The sequence below is a fragment of the Myxocyprinus asiaticus genome, chromosome 15, assembly GCF_019703515.2.
Source record: "Myxocyprinus asiaticus isolate MX2 ecotype Aquarium Trade chromosome 15, UBuf_Myxa_2, whole genome shotgun sequence".
Classification (NCBI taxonomy): Eukaryota; Metazoa; Chordata; class Actinopteri; order Cypriniformes; family Catostomidae; genus Myxocyprinus; species Myxocyprinus asiaticus.
The window spans coordinates 2,605,771-2,632,836 of record NC_059358.1 but is presented as its reverse complement, the minus strand read 5'-3'; the positions used below and the strand labels follow the sequence as shown (position 1 = coordinate 2,632,836).

The 27,066-nt window shown below is 37.6% G+C and overlaps 1 protein-coding gene across 2 annotated transcripts in view; it reads left to right on the top strand.

The window, feature by feature from the left end:
- The window catches only part of LOC127453113 (mannosyl-oligosaccharide 1,2-alpha-mannosidase IA-like), a 306,543-nt gene extending 288,599 nt beyond the window's left edge, over window positions 1-17,944 (top strand). For both annotated transcript variants that reach the window (XM_051719229.1, XM_051719228.1), the window contains exons 9-12: window positions 1,985-2,204; window positions 7,474-7,646; window positions 12,089-12,204; window positions 14,878-17,944. In XM_051719229.1, coding sequence (XP_051575189.1) covers window positions 1,985-2,204; window positions 7,474-7,646; window positions 12,089-12,204; window positions 14,878-15,028 — 660 coding nt within the window. In that variant the 3' untranslated portion in view covers window positions 15,029-17,944. The remainder of the gene's footprint in view (window positions 1-1,984; window positions 2,205-7,473; window positions 7,647-12,088; window positions 12,205-14,877) is intronic.
- The last annotated feature ends 9,122 nt before the right edge of the window (window positions 17,945-27,066 follow it).

Genomic DNA, 27,066 nt, shown 5'->3' with positions numbered 1-27,066 from the left:
CCCTGTTTACCTGGTAATTAAATATGTCTACATTACCTGTGTTAAATGAGCTTTAGATGTACTTGCTTCGATGATCTACATTTACTCATTTAGCAGATGTTTAGCAGAGAAAATCTTCATTAGGGTAACAGAACATTGTGAAAACGGAAATGTAGAGCTTCACAAAACTCAATGAAAAGTCAATGACTCATGTGCTGTTTTGTGCGCTCTAAAGATGCAAAACAAGAAACAGAGAGAAAAGAGACAGATCTATAGCAGACACTGTAATACTGAGATGTTTCCTTGTTTCTCTCTGGCAGATTTATGCACCTTCACGTGTACAATCCCAATAGAATGTCAATGAGGCTTGACTTCAGTTTAGCACAGCTCAAACTGTGTCTTATACTATACATAAAAATGTCATGCATGCGCATATTGTTCCCGTTTTATATGTGTATAGATTTCAGGTTTATTTAAATCAAGCATCGCCTGCGTTATTTCAACTTCATCATGTTTAATAGTGACATTCCTGCTGAAGAACTACACAACCCACGATCCTGAAGAGAAATCCACCAATCAGAGTATCGCTGCCAACAAAGTGCACCAGAAGAGCTCTGCAGCGACCGCCCACTCCCATGACGCACTGTGAATTTTGCAATTGAATCGCTCTCCCTACACTCTCAAACTACTTATATATTTGGATGTATCTGAATATTTAGCAATAAACTTGCATAATAAATGTATTATGTCTATACCTATAATCAACAACTTTAAATCAATAGTATTATATTTTTCCATTGGTTTTCAATTCGATTACATCATCCGCATGCTTTATGGGATTGTAATTCATTCCCTCATTAAAGACGTTAAGTACGCAGCCATGTACCTTTGTCTTTTTGTCCCATTTTCAAATCAAATATTTTTTTGCTTTAAAACACAGTTTGTAATGTTGTGATTCACCTCGGAGCTGGTTGGTTTGGTGCATGGTTTAAAACTCTTTTGTAAAGGATTTAATTATATCTCAATGGAAAAAAATAATGGGAAAAATACTTCCGGAATCAAGACGGCTGAAAAAGTGGGCAGGCACTGTTAATCGAGGTTAATCGAGGGGGCACAAAGGACCGAAAAATATATGTTGATTTCACACTTTTAAGAGCCCCTTCATGGCATGGGTGGAACATCTATTGTAATATGATGAACGTTTTGTGATTTATATGTTAGCTTCTTGCACAAATAAAGTTATTTCTTCAGAATAGATTGCCACTTTCCACCAATTATTGGAGGAGTGGTGCTTAATCGTTGATTGATTCGTTAAGGACCCAGAATCATTGATTGGAGTTAGAATAAGAATCGCTAATTATTCCTAGGACTGCAAGTACTCCACTTAGGGCTGGGCGTGATGGCTACAATAATGACATCTCTATATTTTTCAGTCTTTTGATGATTTTTGATATACTGTATATCTTAATAATCATGTATTTGCTCTGAAATGGCTCAAAAGTTTGTTTGTTTTTTAAATCAGAGGAACCATCATTTCATTCCAACAGCCATTACAGCCAAATATACAGATTCAATATTTTAAATGCATTGAATGCAGATCTATTTAAAAATAATAAAGGCATGTTTCCCCGCAGTTTTTCACTAAATGAACACAAGGGAGAATGAGATGTAATCGTTTTCCTCGATATGCACATGTATATTTATATTTTATATATAATGATACATAGTAGCTTAATAAAAACCCATATTTACCTTCATATATTTTTTACTAAAATATTTTGCATAATATTGCATAATACTAAATTATTACTGTGGGACCCAGTCAAGTTTATCATTTTAATTTAATACTGAATTTAAAAAAAAACAAGGTAAGAACATTCTTAGGAAGTCTTTTCGGGAATGCAATATATTGTTAACTTTGTTCTTAAGTTAGAAAGTATTCGTAAGAATGTTTTGTGAATCCTGTCCCTGAAGTATATTTACAGTGGTAATTTGTCATTTTCAGGCCATCGAGACTAACCTGGTCCAGAAGTCTCCCGGTGGATTGACGTATGTGGCAGAGTGGAGGGGTGGCATTCTGGATCATAAGATGGGGCATCTGGCGTGTTTCTCAGGCGGTATGATCGGCATCGGTGCTGATGATGGACCTCCAGAGAAGCGACAGCACTACCTAGATCTGGCAGCTGAAATCACTCACACCTGCCACGAGTCCTACAGCCGCTCAGGTGAGTTCAGTTAAAGAGAAGGTTTGATATATCAAGTGTCTTTAATGTTAATTCATTTTGATCATAATATATGGTTATTTTTGAATGTCCGTCATCAGGGAAACATGCTTTTTGCCCGTATACTTCTATATTTCTGGTATTTAACGACAGACACTAACAAGCCTTTTTGAGCAATAGTCTGGTTTTGCAAGTAAAAATCCCATTCGGTTTTTCCATAATGGAATTGATTTCCTAACGATAACTTATAAACCTTTAAAGACAAACCTAATGTGAGCTCAGAGGTTGTTAATCCATGGTATATGCTTCTGTTGAAGCCATCAGTCTGCATTATTTCAACTTCCTTTTTAAGAAATCGTGTTTGATAGCATAATTCCTGCTGAAGAACTACACTACCCATGATCCTGAAGAGAAATCCACCAATCAGAGAATCGTCGCAAAAAAAGCACGCCAGAAGAGCTCTGCAGGGACCGCCCACTTCCATATATATCTGAATATACTGCAATAAACTGAAAATATATTATTTCTATACTAATAATCAACATCTTTAAGTCAATTGGTTTATATTTTTCCATTGTTTCCATTGATTATGTCCTTCGCAATGCTGCATGGGATTGTAGTTCATTCCCTCATTAAAGACGTTATATCTTTGTCTTTTTGTCCAATTTTAAAATGTTTTTTTTTTTTTTTTGCTTCAAATCAAAGTTTGTAATGTTGTGATTCACCTCGGAGCTGGTTGGTTTGGTGCCTGGCACCATTTAATGAAATCCCCATGGAAAAATACTTTTGGGAACAAAGCTGCTGAAAAAGTGGGTGTGCTTTTTACCTTTAAATCTTTTCTAAAAGGAAACTGTAAATCGTTTAGGATCTCGGAAGACACCAGTCAGAGTGATCGTAGTTGTAAGTTATTGCAGTTTTAGTTAGAAAAATATTTGATTTAAAATATAGCTCCGGTCTAATCATAGAGAAAGATTTGAAAGGGAGGATTCCCTTGAAATATTCCTTTTGTCTTTATCTTTATCTTTTCTAGTTCATCTGTCATACAGAAAATCCAATCTGTTGCCGCTCAGATATGGAATTTTGTTACTCTCTCGGATAATCAGAGAATCTTTCAACAGACAGCGCTAGGTTCTCACATATCAGACACAAAACAAATGAGATGAAGATCAAAAATAGCACGAATTGCGCTGGACTTCACAACAACGCTCTCGTCAAGGGAATCAAAGAGCAACAGATTTAGTGTGAATAGAGTGCGACTATTTATGGAAGCCGTACTCTATTAAAGATGAATAATTGCTGAAAAAGTATTGTTCATTATTAGTTCATGTTAACTAATGTAGTAAACTAATGTAAACAGCCCTATTGTAAAGTGTAACCATTTAAATTAAGTATTTATACATCATGGCAGTTTTTGCTGTACTGGCTTTACTTTATGCTGATTAAAATAAAACTACAAATCATTGCAGTACTCTAGTTATCCTGTTATACTGTAATATTGTACAAATGGCTTTATTGAGGTATGAGAGTTTAATGAGAATCATCATAGAGAATAAGAAATACAAAACAACTGTGTCATGACGCATTTCAGTAATGAAGAATTGTCATGAAATTATATGCACAATAATATGCCGCTGGTCCTGAAATAGGCTTATTTTTCTTTATGCAAAATATAATTAATTATATTAATTAATGTAAGTAATAAAATTAATTTAATTAATTAATGATTCATTAATATAATTAAATATTTGTACATCATGGCAGTATTTGTCTTTATAATTATTTCAATTTAAAAAATATAATTGTATTAATTTATTAGTTATTTTAATGTAATTATTTTTTTAATTAAATTAACAAAATAATTTTAATATAATTTATAATTAATTTATATCATTAAGTATTTATATATCATGGCAATATTTGTTGTACTGTATTTATGCTTATTTAAATAAAATAAAAAAACGTTGTATTACTGTAATTTTATTGCAATATTGTAAAATGACTGTAACAGTACAGTAATGAGAATATAATGAGAATAATAGGAATTACAAAACATTTAAAAGCTGAACATCTGAAAAAAGTAAAACACATTACAGTAATGTGCTTAATTGTCATAATAATGTCACAATGCAACAGATCCTAAAATAGGCTTTATTTTCTAAATACTTATATTAATGAAATGAGTAATTGGTGTACTGTATTTATGCTAAAAAAAACATTGTATTACTGTAATTAGGCTATTTTATTGTAATATTGTACAAATTACAGTAATGAGAATCTAATGAGAATAATAGAAAAAAATCAAAATTAGAACACATTATAGTAATGAGAATTTGGAGAAACAAATGGGACGTAGACATACTCACTCAGTTTATGTCTAGACTAAAGACTCGTCTATTCAGCCAAGCATACACCTGATTTATCCTTCAACTCACAATTAGGCTGCTTTAGTTAGGTCTGCCGGAACCAGAAACATCTATCATGATCTATAACTCTGCAATAAATTGAATGGCATCTATGCTAATATTATTCTATTTGTTTCCCTGTCTCAAATTGTTCATATATACTATTTCTCTGTAGAAATGAACATAGTTGGGAGGACAGGACACTACCTTTTCTAGTATTTTTGACATATATGGGAGATTCTCCAGGATCAAGCTGTGGCTTCTTAATAAGCAGTTTGATATCTGCCATTTTAAAGTTTCTTGGGACATGTCCTAAGGATAGCGAGGAGTTAATAACATTAAGAAGAGTTTCTGAGATTACAGGGAATACCTCTTTTAAGAGCTTAGTTGGGATTGGAACTAACATACTGTACATGTTGTGGCTTTTGATGTTTCAGTAAGTTTTGTTAGTTCTTCATGACCTATGACAGCGAAGGATTAAAGTTGCTCATGTGGAAAATTATGAGACACTGTTTTCTGAGGTGCTCTGACAGACGATTGCATAATTCCAATTTTATTTCTGATGATTTCTATTTTATCAGTAAAGAAATTCATGAAGTCATTACTATTGTGCTGCGACGGAATATCTGGCTCAGACGAGGATTTATTCCTAACCAATTTAGCCACAGTACTGAATAATCACCCAGGACTGTAGCAACAGACACTATCCTTCCATGCACCACAAAATACCTCTAATTTTGTATTCTTCCACTTGCGCTCCATTTTACGAGCTGTTCTCTTGAGCATGAGTGTGATCATTGTACCATGGTGCAGCGCACACAAATTCAGACAAAACAAACCAAAATCAGCATGCATATAAAAATGTTTATTCAAGAGAGAGCGTTCTTTCAGACTGGCGCTGGTTGTAATTTAAGATTTAAAATGTAAAAGCTGGATCCTGTGCTGACCAGCTGGCCCCCATCTTCACACAGATCTTCAACAGATCACTGGAGCAGTGTGAAGTTCCCTGCTGCTTCAAACGCTCCACTATCATTCCTGTCTCAAAGAAACCCAAAATCACAGGACTTAATGACTATAGAGCCATCGCTCAGACTTCTGTGGTCATGTAGTCATTTGAGAGACTGGTGTTGGCCCACCTGAAGGACATCACTGGACCCTTTTTGGATCCCCTTCAATTTGCTTATCAAGCAAACAGGTCTGTGGATGATGCAGTCAACATGGGATTACATCATATCCTGCAACATCTGGACAGACCAGGGACATATGCAAGGATCCTTTTTGTGGACTTCATTTCGGCTTTCAACACCATCATCCCAGCTATTCTCCAGACTAAATTACACCAACTCTCTGTTCCCACGTCTGTCTGTCAGTGGATCACCAGCTTTCTGACGGACAGGCAGCAGTTAGTGAGACAGGGGAAATTCACTTCCAGCACCTGTACGATCAGCACTGGTGCCCCCCAGGGATGTGTGCTCTCCCCACTACTCTTCTCCCTGTACTCAAATGACAGCACCACCAAGGACCCCTCTGTCAAGCTCCTGAAGTTTGCAGATGACACCGCTGTCATCGGCCTCATCCGAGATGACGATGAGTCTGCATACAGAAGGGAGGTTGAACAGCTGGCTGTCTGGTGCAATCAAAACAACCTGAAGCTAAACACACTCAAAACAGTGGAGATGATTGTGGACTTTAGTGAACACCCCAACAGTGACCCCACTCACCATTCTAAACAGCACTGTGGCAGCAGTGGAGTCATTCAGGTTCCTGGGCACTACCATCTCACAGGACCTGAAGTGGGAGACCCACATTGACTCCACTGTGGAAAAGGCCCAGCAGAGGTTGTACTTCCTTCACCAGCTGAGGAAATTCAACCTGCCACAGGCGCTGCTGATACAGTTCTACTCAGCGGTCATTGAGTCTGTCCTCTGCACTTCAATAACTGTCTGGTTTGGTTCAGCTACGAAATCAGACATCAGAAGACTACAAAGGACAGTTCGGACTGCTGAGTGGATTATTGGTTGCCCCCTACCCTCCTTTCAAGAACTATACACTTCCAGATTGAGGACAAAGGCTGTAAAAATCACTCTGGACCCCACTCACCCTGCCCACTACCTTTTTGAACTGTTGCCTTCTGGCCGACGCTTCAGAGCACTGAGCACCAGAACCGTCAGGCACAGGAACAGTTTTTTCCCCTAGGCTATCCATCTCATGAACAGTTCAAACTGCCCCATTGAGCAATAATTATGTGCAATACACAGCTTAGTCTTTTTATATTTATCCAGCATACAATACCTCTTCTGCCATACATTCCCTTGCACTATCTGTATGTAACAGATTTGTATTTGTACATATGTATATACATATATTTTTGTCTTATTGTGTATTTCTATATATACTTATATTTTCTAGTTGCTTTTATCTCTGTCTAATTGTTGTATTGTTTGTGCACTGGAAGCTTCTGTCACCAAGACAAATTCCTTGTATGTGTACTTGCATACTTGGCAATAAAGCTGATTCTGATTTAAGTGGCATAATGGGATACATTTTGGTTTGCTACGTTCTGCTCTGCTTTGTGTTTTCATAAAAGACTTCCTCACAGACTGGTTGGCGATCATATCATGCACAAACTACACACACACACACACACACACACACACACACACACACACACACACACAGATACTGCTTTCTTTTTACTTTTGAAGTTAAATGCAAGAACAAATCCCCTAATTTTATCAATCCAGGAGTCACCCCTGAAATCGTGATGACCATACCAACATTTTGGCATCTCAGTAATAAGGATGCAGTAATGAGTCAAAGAACTGTTGTGATTACTGTGATTATATTTAAAGGTTTTTCTCTGTCAACAGCCACTAAACTCGGTCCTGAGGCGTTTCGTTTTGATGGAGGAGCCGAGGCCACCGCCACCCGCCTGAGTGACCGCTACTACATCCTAAGGCCAGAGGTCATCGAGAGCTACATGTACATGTGGCGTTTGACCCATGACCCCAAGTACAGGCAGTGGGGCTGGGAGGCTGTAGAGGTGTGTGAGATATCTGCGAAAAAATACACTGAATCATACCGCACATATACTCGTAATTTTATGTTCTATATGTTATTAATAAACCCTTTTTTCTGCTGAACTATCAAGAGATGATTGTTTTTCTAAATGGCCACATTTGTTTTTCCCAATCTTAAATACGTGATTTCAGCCTTACAAATTCCAACACTTTACAAAAAGGTTTATTTACACTTTACATTTATTAACATTAGTTAACTACATCAGTTAACAATAAACACCACTTTTATATAATTTATTAAACTTGGTTCATGTGAATTCCAACATACAGTATATTAATATATTTTCATGCATTAAAATAAAAAGTTGTATATGTTAACATTAGTTCATGCACTATGAACTAACAATGAACAATTGTATTTTTTTTTTATTTTTTTTTTTTGTAACTAACATTAACTGAGATTGATAAATGCTGTAAAATATTGTTCATTGTTAGTTCATGATAGCTAATGTATTATCTAATGTTAATGAATGGAACCTTATTGTAAAGTGTTACCAAAAATTATGTCATCATTACTCGCCTTCATGTTGTTCTAAACCGGTCTGACTTTCTATTCCATGGAACTCAAAAGGAGACGTTAGGAAGAATGTTAGATTCAGTCTCAATTAACTAATTCTGTGTTCCTCAGAAGAGAGAAATTCATACAGGCTTGAGGTTGAGTTATGATTTACCATCTTTCTGCAATGTGTTCTTAATCCCTATTAGGTGAAAATGATGACGATGGAGGCTTTTCTTTTTTCTTTTTTTTTTTTTTTGGTCTCCGGACAAGTAACTTTTTTAATCGGACAAGTGAATGACTAATTTACTTGTCTGAAGGACAAGCACGTGACAGTGCTTAATGTCAAGCCCTGCGTTTGCCCCTAACATTAACGTTAGGCTAAAGCACGATGCAAAACTAAGAAAGCGGGCGCTTGAAACTCTAGTTAAGGACAAAAAGAAGAAATAAGGACAGTCTCTCTCTCTCTCTCTCTCTCTCTATCTCTCTCTCTCTCTTTCTCTATCAAAATATAACATGCGCTGTGTTTTCCATTTGATTTGCCAATTGTTGTGGATATTGTGTTTTTGTTTGTTTGATGAACTTTATTGTATAGTGAATGCAATGCACTTTAATGCAATTTTAGACCCGGCTCTGCACTCTCTTGACTGTTTTTTTTTTTAAGTGCCCTGAACTGATGTCCCCCTTACATTACTTTTGTAGCTGTAAGATTACATTAATTCTAGGGTGAGTTTGTCCCTATATCCTCATGCTAAAATGAACTGTAAATCCACATTTTAAAGCATGCCCTCGGACCCCCCTAGGAGATTTGCATCTTTGTCACTTTTTTCATCCCTGATGACAGATGGACAGACAGGCAGACAGACAGACAGATAGATAGATAGATAGATAGATAGATAGAGACGGATAGATGACAGATGGAAAGATAGATGGATGGACAGACAGACAGACATAGAAAGATGGACGGACATGCAGACGGACGGACAGATGGACAGACAGATGGACAGATAGAGAAGGCTGGACAGGCGGACAGATGGACTGAAAGATAGACGGATGGATGGATAGATATGATAGATGGAGAGACGGATGGACAGAGACATATCAAAAGTTGGACGGACGGACAGACAGATGGATAGAAAGATAGACGAACGGAGGGACAGGCAGATAAAGATGGACAGATGGACGTACAGACGATAGATAGAAAGAAAGATAGATGGATGGACAGACAGACAGATAGAAAGATAGATGGATGGACTGATGGATGGATAGAAAGATAGACGATCAGAGGGAGAGACAGATCAGGATGGACAGACAGACCACTGATAGATAGACAGATGGACGGACGAATAGACAGACAGATAGAAGGATGGACGTACAGACAGACAGACAGATAGAGAAGGCCAGACAGGCATACAAATGGATAGAAAGATAGACGAACGGAGGGACAGGCAGATAAAGACGGACGGATGGACATACAGACGATAGATAGAAAGATAGATGGATGGACAGACAGACAGATAGAAAGATGGACGTACAGACAGACAGACAGATACAGATGGATGGACAGATGGACAGACAGACAGATAGAGAAGGCCAGACAGGCATACAAATGGATAGAAAGATAGACGAACAGAGGGACAGGCAGATAAAGACGGACGGATGGACATACAGACGATAGATAGAAAGATAGATGGATGGACTGATGGATGGATAGAAAGATAGACGATCAGAGGGAGAGACAGATCGGGATGGACAGACAGACCACTGATAGATAGACAGATGGACGGACCAATAGACAGACAGATAGAAAGATGGATGTACAGACAGACCGACAGATACAGACGGATGGACAGACAGACAGACAGACAGATAGAGAAGGCCAGACAGGCATACAAATTGATAGAAAGATAGACGAACGGAGGGACAGGCAGATAAAGATGGACGGATGGACATACAGACGATAGATAGAAAGATAGATGGATGGAAAGACAGACAGATAGAAAGATATAAGGATGGACTGATGGATGGATAGAAAGATAGACGATCAGAGGGAGAGACAGATCAGGATGGACAGACAGACCACTGATAGATAGACAGATGGACGGACGAATAGACAGACAGATAGAAAGATGGACGTACAGACAGACAGATACAGACGGATGAACAGATGGACAGACAGACAGATAGAGAAGGCCAGACAGGCATACAAATGGATAGAAAGATAGACGAACGGAGGGACAGGCAGATAAAGACGGACGGATGGACATACAAATGATAGATAGAAAGATAGATGGATGGACAGACAGACAGATAGAAAGATATAAAGATGGACTGATGGATGGATAGAAAGATAGACGATCAGAGGGAGAGACAGATCGGGATGGACAGACAGACCACTGATAGATAGACAGATGGACGGACGAATAGATAGACAGATAGAAAGATGGACGTACAGACAGACAGACAGATACAGACGGATGGACAGACGGACAGACAGACAGATAGAGAAGGCCAGACAGGCATACAAATGGATAGAAAGATAGACGAACGGAGGGACAGGCAGATAATGACGGACGGATGGACATACAGATGATAGATAGAAAGATAAAAGGATGGACTGATGGATGGATAGAAAGATAGATGATCAGAGGGAGAGACAGATAGGGATGGACAGAGAGACGACTGATAGAAAGATAGACAGATGGACGGACAGATAGACAGACAGATAGAAAGATGGACGTACAGACAGATAGAAAGATGGACGTACAGACAGACAGATACAGACAGATGAACAGATGGACAGACAGACAGATAGAGAAGGCCAGACAGGCATACAAATGGATAGAAAGATAGACGAACGGAGGGACAGGCAGATGAAGACGGACGGATGGACATACAGACGATAGATAGAAAGATATAAGGATGGACTGATGGATGGATAGAAAGATAGATGATCAGAGGGAGAGACAGATAGGGATGGACAGAGAGACGACTGATAGAAAGATAGACAGATGGACGGACAGATAGACAGACAGATAGAAAGATGGACGTACAGACAGATAGAAAGATGGACGTACAGACGGAGAGACAGACAGATAGAGAAGGCCGGACAGGCATACAGAGGGTTTGAAAGATAGACGAATGGACAGACAGACAGACAGAGACGGATGGATGGATGGATAGATATGATAGATAGACAGACAGACAGACAAAGAGACGGACGGATGGATGGGCAGATGGATAGAAAGATATGGCACTTGCTCACATTATTCTTGGTAAGTGAATGGTTGGCTGTGGCTGATACAGTAATATATCTCGTGTTTAAGTGTTGTGTATTCGCTCTCAGACACACTGATATGTTAATTACAGGGTTCAGGAGGTGGAGAAAGACACAAATGGATCTGTCACGTACATTTCCAAAATGAACTGATAAGCCAATCCTAATTATAGTGTAGATGTCTACCTTTGTTCTAGGTTAATACATCATTAATTTGTCGCATCAGCTCTTTTTGTTCAGCACTCAAATTAAACAACCAAGTAACAAAAAGCAGTTCTCATGTTTTAAATAGTATTCTCACATGATGGTATCCTCTACAATCCTGCATCTGTGGTTATCAACAGTTCAATTGAAGGACATTATATTAGCCAGTGGCAATCCGGCACAGTACCAACATTGTTTATCAGCTTAAGGTAAACAAAAACGTGCTTACAATCAAACATTGAAATGTACTGATTACCATGAACTGCACAGGCCTAACAATATGCAAATTTATTAACATGACATCATAGGCTGAATGGCATTCTGACTTTTTCAGAACAGAACTTGCAACCTCTCAGTTGAGAGCCACTGATATTTATATATAGATACTAATATACTAATATTGTGATTAAATGGTCTTGTCTTCACAGGCGTTAGAGAAGCATTGTCGTGTGGAAGCGGGTTTCTCAGGAATTCGTGATGTTTACGCCTCAATGGTCAGTCATGACAACATGCAGCAGAGCTTCTTCCTGTCTGAGACCCTCAAGTGAGTGAAATACCTGCTTGTGTTCCTCTTCATACACCGGCTGAATGAAAGCACACTGTGAATTATGCAATCCATATGTATTATAATCAGTTATGGAAGAGAAAATGTTGACAGTTCTCATTTTTAATTAGATAAGTGAGTTTAGACATATGCTTGGAAACAAACATTTGGAATAACGAAAACTTTATGTTTTTGAAGACAATGGATACTTCAGATCACAGAGGGTGCATTTAATTGATCAAAAAATATGATTATGTACGGTTGCATTAGAAATGTTGCATATGACTATTAAGGTTTGTAATAACTTCAATATGTAATTTTATTTGTCTACTTCATTTTTTACCTGTGATAGCAAAGCCCAATTTTCAGCAGCCATTACCGCAGTCTACTAAGAAAATAATCCGATACCTTTTCCTTAAAAATAGTGCTTTTTAAAGTGGTGTCCTAATTTAGTACTAGAAAAACGTAAAAAAAATGTAATCAATTTTATGCAACCTTGGTCAGTAAAAAGTTTCCATTTTTTTTAATAAAAATCTAAAAAACCTACCATCCCTGGAGTCGCAAGTTCGAATCCAAGGTGTGCTGAGTGACTCCAGCCAGGTCTCCTAAGCAACCAAATTGGCCCGGTTGCTAGGGAGGGTAGAGTCACATGGGGTAACCTCCTCGTGGTCGTGATTAGTGGTTCTCGCTCTCAATGGGGCGTGTGGTAAGTTGTGCGTGGATCGCGGAGAGTAGCATGAGTCTCCACATGCTGTGAGTCTCCGCGGTGTCATGCACAACGAGTCACGTGATAAGATGCACGGATTGACGGTCTCAGAAGTGGAGGCAACTGAGACTTGTCCTCCGCCACCCGGATTGATGTGAGTAACCGCGCCACCACGAGGACCTACTAAGTAGTGGGAATTGGACATTCCAAATTGGGAGAAAAGGCGATTAAATGCAGTGCACTCAATATTTGCTATGTTTTTGCTATGTCCTTTTTATAGTACTACTTGATACTTTTAAAGTCATGGAAATTTGTTAAATCTTTAAAAATAGTGGAAAAGTCATGGGAATTTATCAAATATTTAGAAGTCGAGGAAATTAAATCTTAAAATGACATGGAAATTGGTTGAATCTTAAAAATCTTGAAAAAGTCATAGAAATTAATTTAATCTTTAAAAAATCTGGGAAAAGTCATGGAAATTGGTTAAATCTTAAAAATATTGGAGAAGTCATGGAAATTAATTAAATCCTAAAAATGTTAGAAAAGTCATGGGAATTGATTAAATCTTAATCTTGGAAATGTCACAGGAATTAATTAAATCTGTAGATGTCAAGGAATTTAGTTGAATCTTAAAGTCATGGGAATTTAGTTCAATCTTAATCATCTTGGAAAAGTCATAGAAATTGGTTAAATCTTTAGAAGTCGAGAAAATTCGTTAAATCTTAAAAAGTCATGGGAATTTAGTTCAATCTAAAATTTTTTGGAAAAGTCATGGAAATTTGTTTCCAAAATAGTGCTTCTTAAATTGGTGTTCTAATTTAGTACTAGGAAACTTTTGCACAGTTGAATCGTCATGCTTCTAGCATTGAGTTTATTTTTATTTATTTTTTATCAATTTAATGCAACCTTGGTCAATAAAAGTGTCCATTTCTTTAAAAAATGTAAAACACAACGATTCCAAACTTTTGAATGGCAGTGGAGATCAACTCATTATTTTCTTTGTTTTTGCTGTGTCCTTTTTATAGGAATACCTGATACTTTTAAAGTCATGGAAATTTGTTAAACCTTTAAAAATTATGCAAATTGGTTGAATCTTAAAAAGTTATGGAAATTTGTTACATTTTAAAGATATTGGAGAAGTCATGGAAATTATTTAAATCTTCAAAATATTAGAAAAGTCATGGGAATTAATAAAATCTTTAGAAGTCGAGGAAATTAGTTGAATCTTAAAAAGTTATCGAAATTTAGTTACATTTAAAAATATCAGAGAAGTCATGGAAATTAATTCAATCTTAAAAATAATGGAAAGTCATGGGAAGTCGATGAATTTAGTTAATATAATTTTTTTAATTTTTTCAAAAGTTCAATAAATTTTTTTGGGAAAAGTCATGGAAAGTAGTTAAATCTTAAAAGTCGTGGGAATTAGTTAAATCTTAAATTGTAGAAATTAGTTACATCTTAAAAAAAGTTTTGGAAAGTAGTTAAATAATAAATAAAATAAATCATGGAAAAGTCATGGAAATCATTTTAATCTTAAAAAATAATGGAAAATTTGTAGAAATAGTTAAATATTAAAAAGTCATGAAAATTAGTTACATCTGAAGTCATGGAAAGTTGTTAAATCTTCAAAAAATCAATGGAAATGTCATAGAGATTAGTTGATTAAAAAATCTTAAAGTCATGGAAATAAGTTAAATCTTACATTTATGAAAATTTCTATATATACACATTACTAATATATATATATATATATATATATATATATATATATATATAAATAATGTGTATATACACATTATACATTTAATTACTTTATAATATTACTATAAAATATTTTTAAAAATCCAATCTAATCTAAATAACTAGAAAAGTCATGAAAATTGGTCAAAAATTGTGGGAACCCTAAAACATGAAAAAAGTTGTTGTTTTTTTACAAATGTGTTAACCGTTGCCCTATGTGATCGTAGATATCTGTACCTGCTGTTCTCTGAGGACGACCTGTTGCCGTTGGACGACTGGGTGTTTAACACAGAGGCACACCTGCTGCCCATCATACGCAAGAACTGTCTACGGGAGCACGACAGCACGCTGGACAACGGACAGACACCCCTCGAATAGAACTGACCATTCCACGTACAGAACACACACACACACACACACACACACACACACACACACACACACACACACCTGAAACACTGATTCAAAAAGCAGTGCCACAACCTCAAGGGTCCTGCCATGAATTCTCAGCTCCTTTCCTGAAAAGGATCTCATCAAATATATATGCTGTGATTGTATATCTCTTGTATATCTGGACAATCAAAGTAAAACGTGACTTTCACAAGAAGAGCACCTTTTTTCCTTTGCTTCTTTCCTCTGTGAGGAAACAGAATAACCTGCAGCCCCAAATCTGTGGGAAACGTGCTGTGTGACAGTGGGCCATGCGGAGCGAAAGAGAAAACCACTTTTCTTCACGTCTCGCCTGTAATTTATCTTTTCTTTCATCCTATCATTGTGTATTCCTCTCCCAACTCTTCTGCCAAAGCGTTTGCGCTCTTTATTTCGTATTCTCTCCCTGCCCAGCATGATATCTAGTTTTGTGTCCAATTTCGTGGTATAATCTTTTTTTAATTATTATTTGGAGGGAAAGGAAGGACCAAGGTATTTACAAACTATCCTTTGAAAAATGTAAGGATAAAAGGTTGAAATGTATTGTACAAAACTAGCTTTACATCTCCTAAAGGAAACAGCGGTGCTTGCAAGGCAGCAAAATTTGGAAAATACGGGTTGTTTGATTCCAGAAATTTCTATTCCAATTCCAGGTTTTCAGGATCCATTGAAGATATTCCAAGAGTCGTTTGCATTATCTGGATTTTTAAGAAAAAAGAGAAGCAAAGAACTAGTTCAAATTCATAGTACGATTGACGAGATCATGTGCGTAATCAATATCTCTGATCAGAGGCGACTTTTGCTTCTCAAATGAATATATACATTGTTTTAAGGATGTTTAGGAAGACTTACTGGGAAACAAGACAAAATACGGATTAAGAGAAAGATTTGCAGTGTAAAGGCGGCCATAAATATTTCAATAAATGCAAGAAAGTCTAGAATGCAAAAATAATTATGCAAATAGAGAATAGACCAATCATAATTCAGTATGCAAATATGACAATGATGTCATTACTTGCTAGGTTTCCATCCACATATTTCAATGCAAATTTGGGGATATCACATAAAAAATGCTCAATGGAAACACCAAGATGCAAATAAAATCTTCAGAATGCACATGAAAGAGATGTATGTGTATTCGATAAGAGGACACGCATAAACTATGATAAAAACACATTTACCGAATATATTCCTATAGAATTTACATAGGAGCCGCAGTGGCTTCAGCTTCCATTTTTATTTCTATTTTGCACGAATTGTCCCTGAAGTGACGATTTTGTTCTCTTAAACACATGGGATGAAAACGCTACTTTAGTCACAAATTGTTTTTGCAATATACAGATTTTGCACATACATTTCATTCATAACTTTGATGGAAACATGACTGCTGTCAGTGACATGATGAATGCATTGCATATTCTATCAATGAAAGATTTTGAAACTTTAATCTTAAATTTCTTTAAAAGCATAAAGTGTAAATAAAGTGCTGATTTTACCTCCAAAACAAAGTCTGAATGGAGTCTGTACGTTCCATTTTTAATTGCATAAGTTTAATGTGTGCGCAATTTCAATACTGTGCTGCCTTGCAAGCATTGTAATCATTTTAAATAACGTTTATGTGAGGGTTTCACATCAATGGTAAATTGAATGAGATCATAAACAGGCCGGAAAACAAGCTGATTATTTTATAATGTGATTCTAGTGCCCATCTTCATGAACTCTTTATTTTTAATGCTCTGAGCTGCGGTGTTGTGCTCGAAACCACATGTTTTAAAGACCAGCATCACAAAAGAGTTAAAACACATTTGCACAGAGCCGGACAGCATGTGACCACAAGGGCTGGGCGATGTATTGGCCATATTTTTGCAATGATTTTGCTGGCGGCATAAAATGAAGCAACATTGTAAATATATCGGGATGACTTTTCTATGCTTTTTTTCTCATATGGATTACTTTTATGCTGACTTTATGTGCTTTTTGGAGTGTCAAAATGTCGGCACCCATCTCTTGCATTGTATGGACCTACAGAGCTGAAATATTCTTCTAAAAATCTTCATTTGTGTTCTGCAGAAGAACGAAAGTCATGGCATGAGGGTGGACCATTCCTTTAGCTATATCGCCCAGTCCTGCTGGTCACAGTCATGTCAAAGCATCGATGGTGAATGTGAAGAGTTTTTCTGTCTCATCATTTGAGTCATTCTGAGTCTTTGTCCTCTGAACAAAGCTGTCAAACACAGTAACCGTGGAACGAGTCGAACATTACCGGATGAATGTGCGTCATCCATGTTATTAATTGTTCTTCACCGTATTTTCTCTTCTAATTTTTATGGAAGTTTATGAAAGATTGTTCTTTTAATTTCCTCAGGTGTTTCTGTAAAATTATGAGTTTGATTACAGTTATTTGCACTATTAATTACAGTTGTGCTTATCATTGTTAATTCTAACGTCTCTCATTGTTGAATATTTTCAAATACTGGTAAAAGATATGTGCAACTTTATACATTTAAAACAAGTGCACAGATGTTGTTAGTGTCTTTTTTTCATACACTGTTTCCAGGACAGGCGAGTCTCTAGTAGGGGAGAGTGGGGACGGTTGCAACACTTTTTGCATTTCCTTCAGTTTCTCAGAGACTGTTTGTATTGGAAAGCCAACGTTTTAATACATTAAACCCACATCTCTCAGCTACGCACCCACACTGCTGTAACATGCGTACATATGATAATATACATACAATTTATACTTGAATAGACAAAGTCAAATGTTGCAACTGACCCCATAAGAGGGGACGGTTGCAACAGTCCACAGGGACAGTTGCAACATTCATTAAAATGTAATAAAAATCATTCTTTAACATCATTTTGCAATTTCTTTATTTTATTTGTGCACAGACAGGGTCTTCACTAAGTTAAATTAACTGTCTAAAGACAAAGACTAGTAAAAGGAAAAACATATTTTCAAGTAACAAGTAACAACCATGTTTTGGTTAATTACAATAAATTTGAACTACAAAATGTTTTTTTTAAAAATCAAAATCAAGACACTGAAATTCACTGAAATACTTTTGTGTACTTCTCTGAACTGTGTGTGTGTGTGTATGTGTGTGTGTGTGTGTGTGTGTGTGTGTGTGTGTGTGTGTGTGTGTGTATGTATATACAGTTAAATTGGCTGAAAACACAGAAACATTAAATGTAGGCTACATTGTGACCTAGTCTGAGTATTTACTTAAAAAAGGGGCGATACGGGGGCCTGGGTAGCTCAGTGGTAAAATATGCTGGCTACCACCCCTGGAGTTCACTAGCTCGCTAGTTCGAAACCCAGGGTGTGCTGAGTGACTCCAGCCAGGTCTCCTAAGCAACCAAATTGGCCCGGTTGCTAGGGAGTGTAGAGTCACATGGACTAACCTCCTCATGGTCGCTATAATGTGGTTCGTTCTCGGTGGGGTGCGTGGTGAGTTGAGCGTGGTTGCCACGGTGGATGGCGTGAAGCCTCCACATGCGCTGTGTCTCCGTGGCAACGCGCTCAACAAGCCACATGATAAGATGCACGGGTTGATGGTCTCAGATGCAGAGGCAACTGGGATTCGTCCTCCACCACCCAGACTGAGGCGAATCACTACACCACCACAAGGACTTAAAAGCACATTGGGAATTGGGCATTCCAAATTGGGAGAAAAAGGGGAAAAATCCACAAAAAAAAAAAAAAGGGGGAGATACCTGGCTATTGAAAGATGTAGTTAGTAATTACTTACTTTTTGGAGTAACTTAATACAAATACTGGTTATGACAAGTTTTTACCTCAATGTTGTCATAGGGGACAGTTGCAACATGCTGTTGCAACTGTCCCTACACTGACAGCCATGATAAAACTTGCTATGCTAGCTTGACACAATAGCCTTGACATATGGTAACTATGCCTTTTAGAAGCTAAGAAAACACTGATTAAAATGATATGACTTTATAATGCTTCATGAAATCAGTTTAGACAGTATGACAAAAACTCTAAGCATGACAAAATTACTTTTTACCTTAAAAAGTATTTTTTGCAGAAGGAATGGTCACATGTGGCTGCTTTCTTCCAGGAAGGAGGAGGGGCTGACTGATCATGTGCAGTATGAGTATCATCACTCTAGCTCATTCCTGATTGGAGGAATAAGCCATGTTGCAACTGCCCCATGTTGCAACCGTCCCCGCTCTCCCTCTAATTACCCCCAGAAAAATTAATGGCAGGATTTATTTTTCTTACATTTCATAAAGTTCTCTGAATTTATTACGGTATACACACATTAGATTCTTATAGCCCAGGGCAGCAGGGCTGAATATGAGTTATATTAATTGCAGGATTAGGAATAATTAAATCTGATTTCCTCTCAGGGTTGATCAATCATCTTTACTCTCTCTCTCTCAAATACAGTAGTTTGTTCATCACAATCAAGTGAAAGGTGTCATGAGGATAGTCTTGATAAATTGTTTAATAATTAAAGGGGTTCACATCATGATGAGGAATCAAATTTAACTTGATCTTATAGGATACACCACAGTTATAATAATACTTTACAATGCTGACATATTCATAGTTACATAGAGTATACGGCATTATGACCAGTGTTAAGTTACTCAAAAAAGTATTACAAATTACTAATTACTTCTCTACAATAGTAATCAGATTACTTTACTGCCTACACCATTGAAAAATTGTCACACACCCTTCAGCTGTCACAGAAATGTACATAAATGCACATATAAGAGACATACATATTACATAATGAATTCATATGAAGTCATAGACTTAAATGCATCATTCATTGGAAACCAAGTAATGTATTTAAAAGTAATTACCTGAACTGAAAGTCATTATTCCTGTTACAAGAATTTAAAATGGAATGTTTTTAAATTTGGGCTGTCAATTTAAAGTGTTAATTCTGAGGGATTAATTATATAAAAAATAACGTGTTAAACAAATTAACGCAATAAATAATGTCCCTGGAATATTATAAGTAATATTCCTACCATCAATTGCAATTGACCCTTCACTAAGCTCCGCCCCCCGGTCTCACACGATGTTGTTCGCATAAACTGGAACGACTTCCGCATTAGACATCCGGGAATTTGCACATGATGAAGTAAGCTTGAGTTTCGCGCATGAGGAGTTAAGGACATACTTATTAATAGTATGCCCTTACCCAAACCCCTTATCTAAACTTAACCAATCAGTAGAGTGTGTAAACATGATAGGAAGATGTTGTGTGTGACAGAAGCAAGTAATTGTCGTGTATTAGATGAAAAAGATGTCCAGCGACGTCATTGGCTGTAGTGAAAGTCGTAGGATTTCAAGCGAGTGTAGTCGCCCGATATCATACGAATTAGCCAAATTTAGAAAAGTCGTACGCATCCTGACGAGAGTGAGAGTGAGAGTGTGTTGGAAAAAACACTGCGTATATCCTCTTTGAGTACCTTGTGTCACTATTACAAGTGAACCGGCAACAGCGTGTTTTAAACATTTTTGATCGTTTTGGTAAAACCACGCTTAAAACAACTCAAACAATCATTACTCCCACAGACTCTCATTGAAAAGTAGCAAACGCATGTCAGAGTAATGGTGACAGGATTGGTCAGAAACGCTTTTAAGGCGGGGCTTAGCGAAGGGTCAATTTCAGCTAATCATGTTTTAAGTACCACCTGTTTTCAGCAGGGGGCAGTAAGCACAACTCCAGCAGTACAGAGAACAAACTACACTCAGGCTTGCTTGACACCAGCGACAGCACAAGATTTAAATGCTTAATTGCATTCAAAACAGTTCTGAATACAGGAATATCAAGATGTGTTTTTCTAAGTTTCAAACTATTTACTTGACCCAGCGACCTAAAAATGCTGTTTTTTATGATGTGGTGCAACCAAAGCGCTCTAAAAGCGTTTGTCTGATGCAGGTGTACATTGGCATGCCCTTAGAAAAGCCTTATATATATTTTTGACAGATTGCAATTCAATTACAGTAACTGAATACGACGCACAATATAACATGAAAATGTGTGTTAAACATGTTAGGATTACTCAGTTATACTCTTTAATGGTATGATTATGAATATATATGTATTATTATGCATTATAATTGTGGTCACAGTTTATTCATGTGAACATACTGATTGTAAGGTACACGTTAAGGCATTTTATGTTTATTTGTTTATCCCCTTTTCTCCCCAATTTGGAATGCCTAATTCCCAATGCGTTCAAAGTCCTTGTGGTGGCGTAGTGACTCGCCTCAATCCGGGTGGCAGAGGACGAACCTCAGTTGCCTCTGCGTCTGAGACCGTCAATCCACGCATCTTATCACGTGGCTTGTTGAGCGCGTTACTGCGGAGACGTAGTGCGTGTGGAGGCTTCAAGCTATTCTCCACAGCATCCATGCACAACTCACCACATGCCCCACCGAGAGTGACAACCACATTATAGCGACCACAAAGAGGTTAACCCAACGTGACTCTACCCACCCTAGCAACCGGGCCAATTGGTTGCTTAGGAAGCCTGGCTGGAGTCACTCAGCACGCCCTGGATTCGAACTCATGGTGTGGTAGTCAGCGTCTTTACTTGCTGAGCTACCCAGGCCCCCAACGTAAAGTCATTTTGAATGCATTATTCAAAGGGAAAAGGAAAAATTGACTCGAGAGAAAATCAGAAATATTATAAAATGCCATATTGCATGCATTAATTAATGTGTTACGCCAGATTCGCTGATATCGAGTCCTGTTGGCTTGCAGTTGCAGTTCCATAAAGCTGTGGTGGCGGCACTCACCTCTCTTCACTTCCTGTTGTCAGTGGCATTGGGCAGAGGAAACAGACAGACCGACTGAATAATGCACAACTGTTTTCTCTCTTCCTGCTATTGTCCCTAAGCCGTCACGCTCTGTGGAGTTTTATTCCACTCTTTCTTCTTGTGCCTGTTCAGTTTCATGGATTGTTGAGCATCGGCACTCAATTTGCTCTCAGGGTTTCTAGTTGAAAAAAAAAATGGGTCAATGGGTTTTATTATTATTATTATTATTATTATTTGCTTAAAGAGCTCACTCAAAAATAAAAGCTCTTTCATTTTGTGCTCACGCTCATGTTGAATTTTTGTCTGTGGAACAGGAAACGAGAATGTTTGATGATTCTTCACACATCTCTTTTCCAAACAATGTCAGATCTGTCAGTCACCACAAAGGGCAGAAAATGCCTTTAAAAAGTAGTCTATGCAATTCCTGCACTATATTCAAAGACTGCTGAAGCTATTCGATAGTTTTGTGCAAGGAACAGAATGAGATGTGTCGTTATTCATTAAAAAATCGTATTCTTCATATTTAAACTGTTGCGCCTTTTGTATGTCACAGAAAAACAACAGCATATGTGTTTAGAATGACATGAGGGTGAGTAAATAATGACAGAACTTTTATTTTTGGACAAATTATCACTTTACACCCATTAGCCAAGGGAAAGATTCAATTTTAAGGATTTTTGTTTGTTTGTACTCTACAGCGGTTCTCCACATGCTGCTGTTTGATTATTCCCTGTGATATTGTTTCTTCACATGCATACCAAGATTATTTTGTATTTCAGAAATTCTCTTTTCAAGCAAGTCTCATATTTGAAATAAAACCATGTTCACCAGCTATGTGAATCTAAAACGAAGAGAGAGCTACAAATTGGCACCCACACTTTTCACACCATTTGAGCTTTATTTTAATGTACGACAGGATGCACCAGCAGTACATCTGCTCTGTTCCAAAACCTTGTGAGCTGTCTATATAGACCATAGATACCAATTTATATCTATTTATATTGTATATATTGTATGTATCTTAGGCAGTTCCATTCATATACAGGTATATTACAAACCATTACATGGACTTGTATTAAACTGAGATACTATATGACAGCCAGTCATTTTATTTAAGATGAGCACAACCATAGCTGAAAACGCTTTTAGAGTTAATCCTACTTGTTGCAAACTTCCAAGGCTGTTCTCTTATCAAACATGGATATATCATGGCAAATGAACATATCATGGCAAATATACTGAAGATTAGCACCCAGGCATTCAACTGTTTCCACACTAAAGCAGCTTATGCAGTATCTCCTCCATTGACTTGCATTCAAACACCTCTCGTTGTTGACCGTTCTACGACGGCGGCGATGTTGATGTATCCCGACCAGGTGAACGCAATATCTATAAATGGATATCTATGATCTAGACAGGATTTTCAGGCATCAGGTGCACTAGCCATAATATAAGGCAGCATGGCATGCATCATTTCTGGAGTAGTACAGCAAGGCAGCTCACTAAGTTTTGGATCAAAGATTATTTAATAATCCAAGGACAAGTACCCAACTAACAAATTTATGAACGTTTTCCAGAAGTTACATTACATTGTTGTTGTGGGAACATCAAAATGTCCAGTTTTCATAATGTGAGTTGAACGTTATTTAGGTTAGCGTAACATTTCTAAAAATCTGAAAGCTTCTTTATCAGTTTTCACTCACTGAAAAAATCTAGTTTAATGAACGTATGATGTTGCACTAAGAACGCTTTCTCTGAACATTGTTAGAAATTTGATGGATTACTAACATCATAAGGACATTTCATTAATGTTCTTAACAATGTTTGTTCATAACCTTTACATAACGTTGGCCAAAGTTGTTGGAACGTTCCCTTTAAGGTGTGTAGACACTCTGATAACTCTCAAGATGTTTTGTGTGAATAAATAATGGCACATTTCTCGTTTTAACATTATTTGTACTTCAGATCTTAGTTGTACTGGGGGGGGAGGGGAGGGGGGGGGAACTAGCTTCATATAATTTGACCCACATTTGGTTTTCGACCATTGAAAATGGGTAAAATTTAATCTACAGATAGAGCCATGCTGCGAGTCCCATATCTCTGGGATTTAACCATATCGGGCCTTACAATGAAGATACAAAAAAGGAAAGTTTGTTCTGAAACATAATTAAGATATGTATTATAAGTATAAGCTAAATACTGTAAGTGTAACATTTATTCATTCATTCATGTTTAATACTCCTGGAGTTACAGGAAATCAGAGTGTTTTCCCCCATTTTTGAACTCGCACCATTGGCATATAATGCAACAAGAGATGCTGAAGTCAGCTGATTTTAGTAATAGACCTACCTATCTACTGTATGTGTAAAAATAATAATAACGATGTTGACACCATTTTCATGTTATTTATTGACCTGGTGTTTCACTCCAAAATCACAGGTGAAATTATCAGCAGAATAATGAATTTGGGCCTGCGTAGCTCAGCAAGTATTGGCACTGACTACCACTCCTGGAGACGTGAGTTCGAATCCAGGCGTGCTGAGTGATTCCAGCCAGGTCTCCTAAGCAACCAAATTGGCCCGGTTGCTAGGGAGGGTAGAGTCACATGGGGTAACCTCCTCGTGGTCGCAATAATGTGGTTCTTGCTCTCGGTGGGGTGTGTGGTGAGTTGTGTGTGGATGCCGCGGAGAATAGCGGGAAGCCTCCACACGCGCTACGTCTCCGTGGTAACGCGCTCAACAAATCACGTGATAAGATACGCGGATTGACGGTCTCAGACACGGAGGGAACTGAGATTCATCCTCCGACACCTGGATTGAGGCACCACGCCACCACGAGGACTTTGAGCGCATTGGGAATTGGGCATTCCAAATTGGGGAGAAAATACAAATAATAATAATAATAATAATTAAAATAATGAATTGCTAAATTTTGATACATTGTATTTAATTTTTTTTGGCTTTCATCATCATTTATGTATTTCACCAGTAAAACAATTATCAAAAACAAAGTTTTGAACTAGGGACCGCTGGTTGAGTTGACGTAATGACCCAATAAAGAGTTGCAACAAACCAATTGGCTGCCATATAAGTAAAAATAACATTTATTTCCTTATATAAAATGTCTCATTGCCTGTTATCTGCCCCATCATATTAGATGCATAAATATTAGCCTTGTTTAATTCTGAAGAATAAACAGGTTTAGAACTGACCACTAGGACTGCACGATATGGAGGAAAAATGTGATATGCGATAATCTTGTTGTATAATGCAACATACATACAGCGATCAGCCACAACATTAAAACCACCTGCCTAATATTGTGTAGGTCCCCCTCGTGCCGCCAAAACAGCGCCAACCCGCATCTCAGAGATAATATTCTTCTCATCACAATTGTACAGAGTAGTTATCTGAGTTACCGTAGACTTTGTCAGTTCGAACCAGTCTGGCCATTCTCTGTTGACCTCTCTCATCAACAAGGCGTTTCCATCCACAGAACTGCCGCTCACTGGATGTTTTTTGTCTTTGGCACCGTTCTGAGTAAATTCTAGAGACTGTTGAGAGATGAGAGAGGTCAACAGAGAATGGTCAGACTGGTTTGAACTGACAGAGTCTATGGTAACTGGCAGGTTCTCACTGTTTTGGCAGCATGATGGGAAATTACACAATATTAGGCAGGTGGTTTTAATGTTGTGGCTGATCCGTGTAAAAAGTAAGCTTGTTTAAATGTATTCATTTTAAGGGTTGAACGTAAGATACAAATGGAAATCTGCCCATCTAATCTCCAGAAAATCACAAACGACTGTGATTGGTGCATCCTGAACAGTGCTGAAAAAAGTAACAGGTGCCACGTGACAGTGCCGTTTATGCCCTACTTCAGTCACAGTTGGACAATAATTTACACATGAAAAATGACAGAGACAGGACATTTCCTATTTTCTGAAAGTTGGTGGAGACATGTCCCTACCATCCCTACCTAAATCTACACCTCTGGTTGCTGTGTTTAGTTTAGTTGTTGAACCTCTTCATCTTCATTTCTGTGTTTGTTGTGGTGGAGTCACTTGATGGATTGGTTTGGGAATTTCTCTCCAGGTTTGTTTCATCCATCATTTGAACGCTGCGGCCGCCAGCCTGCTTTATCTGCCTGATTGCATCTCACCTGATTTGAAGCAGCAGCTCTGATGAATCAAGCATTAAATAATTACCTGCTGAAACTCAATTCTGCGAAGCTCTGGACTTTTACATGAAACATGCATTTTCTTGTCAAGCTTGTCAGAAAGTTTCATCAGGCAGTTTAAGCATTGTCAAGTGTCCTTTTTTGACTGGACAGGTTCTGTATGGGATGTAAGATACCTAATTATTCATTAATCACCAATGTTTCAATTGTACTTTTTTTCTGTCTGGGCAAAATTTTCAATTTGGCAGACCAATGAGGTCTATCATTGAGAGCTGTCTGATAGCATTCCCATTCATCTCAATGGCAGTTGATTGGCTGGTGCGTGATAATCCTCATGTCACCAATGATCGCCAACTCTCATTGAAAATAAATTATTTCCGGTTGCTGAGTCACTGTATATCGCTGTATGTGTGAACAAGTCCATGAACACAGATGCTTCTCACTACACAAGCTCAATTCCACACATAGTTGCATTCCAAAATGTGTCAGAACACAACTCATAACAAACGCAAATATGCGTTGCATTCTCAACGTTGCCACAAGGGGCGCTTTAACAGACATTAGTGTGAACTCTACTTCTAAAATGAGTTTTCTCTTTCAAGTCAACTACTGTCATGGCATGAAGAGGATATGCTGAGCAAGTACAGGTGCATCTCAATAAATTAGAATGTCGTGGAAAAGTTCATTTATTTCAGTAATTCAACTCAAATTGTGAAACTCGTGCATTAAATAAATTCAATGCACACAGACTGAAGTAGTTTAAGTCTTTGGCTCTTTTAATTGTGATGATTTTGGCTCACATTTAACATAAACCCACCAATTCACTATCTCAAAAAATTAGAATATGGTGACATGCCAATCAGATAATCAACTCAAAACACCTGCAAAGGTTTCCTGAGCCTTCAAAATGGTCTCTCAGTTTGGTTCACTAGGCTACACAATCATGGGGAAGACTGCTGATCTGACAGTTGTCCAGAAGACAATCATTGACACCCTTCACAAG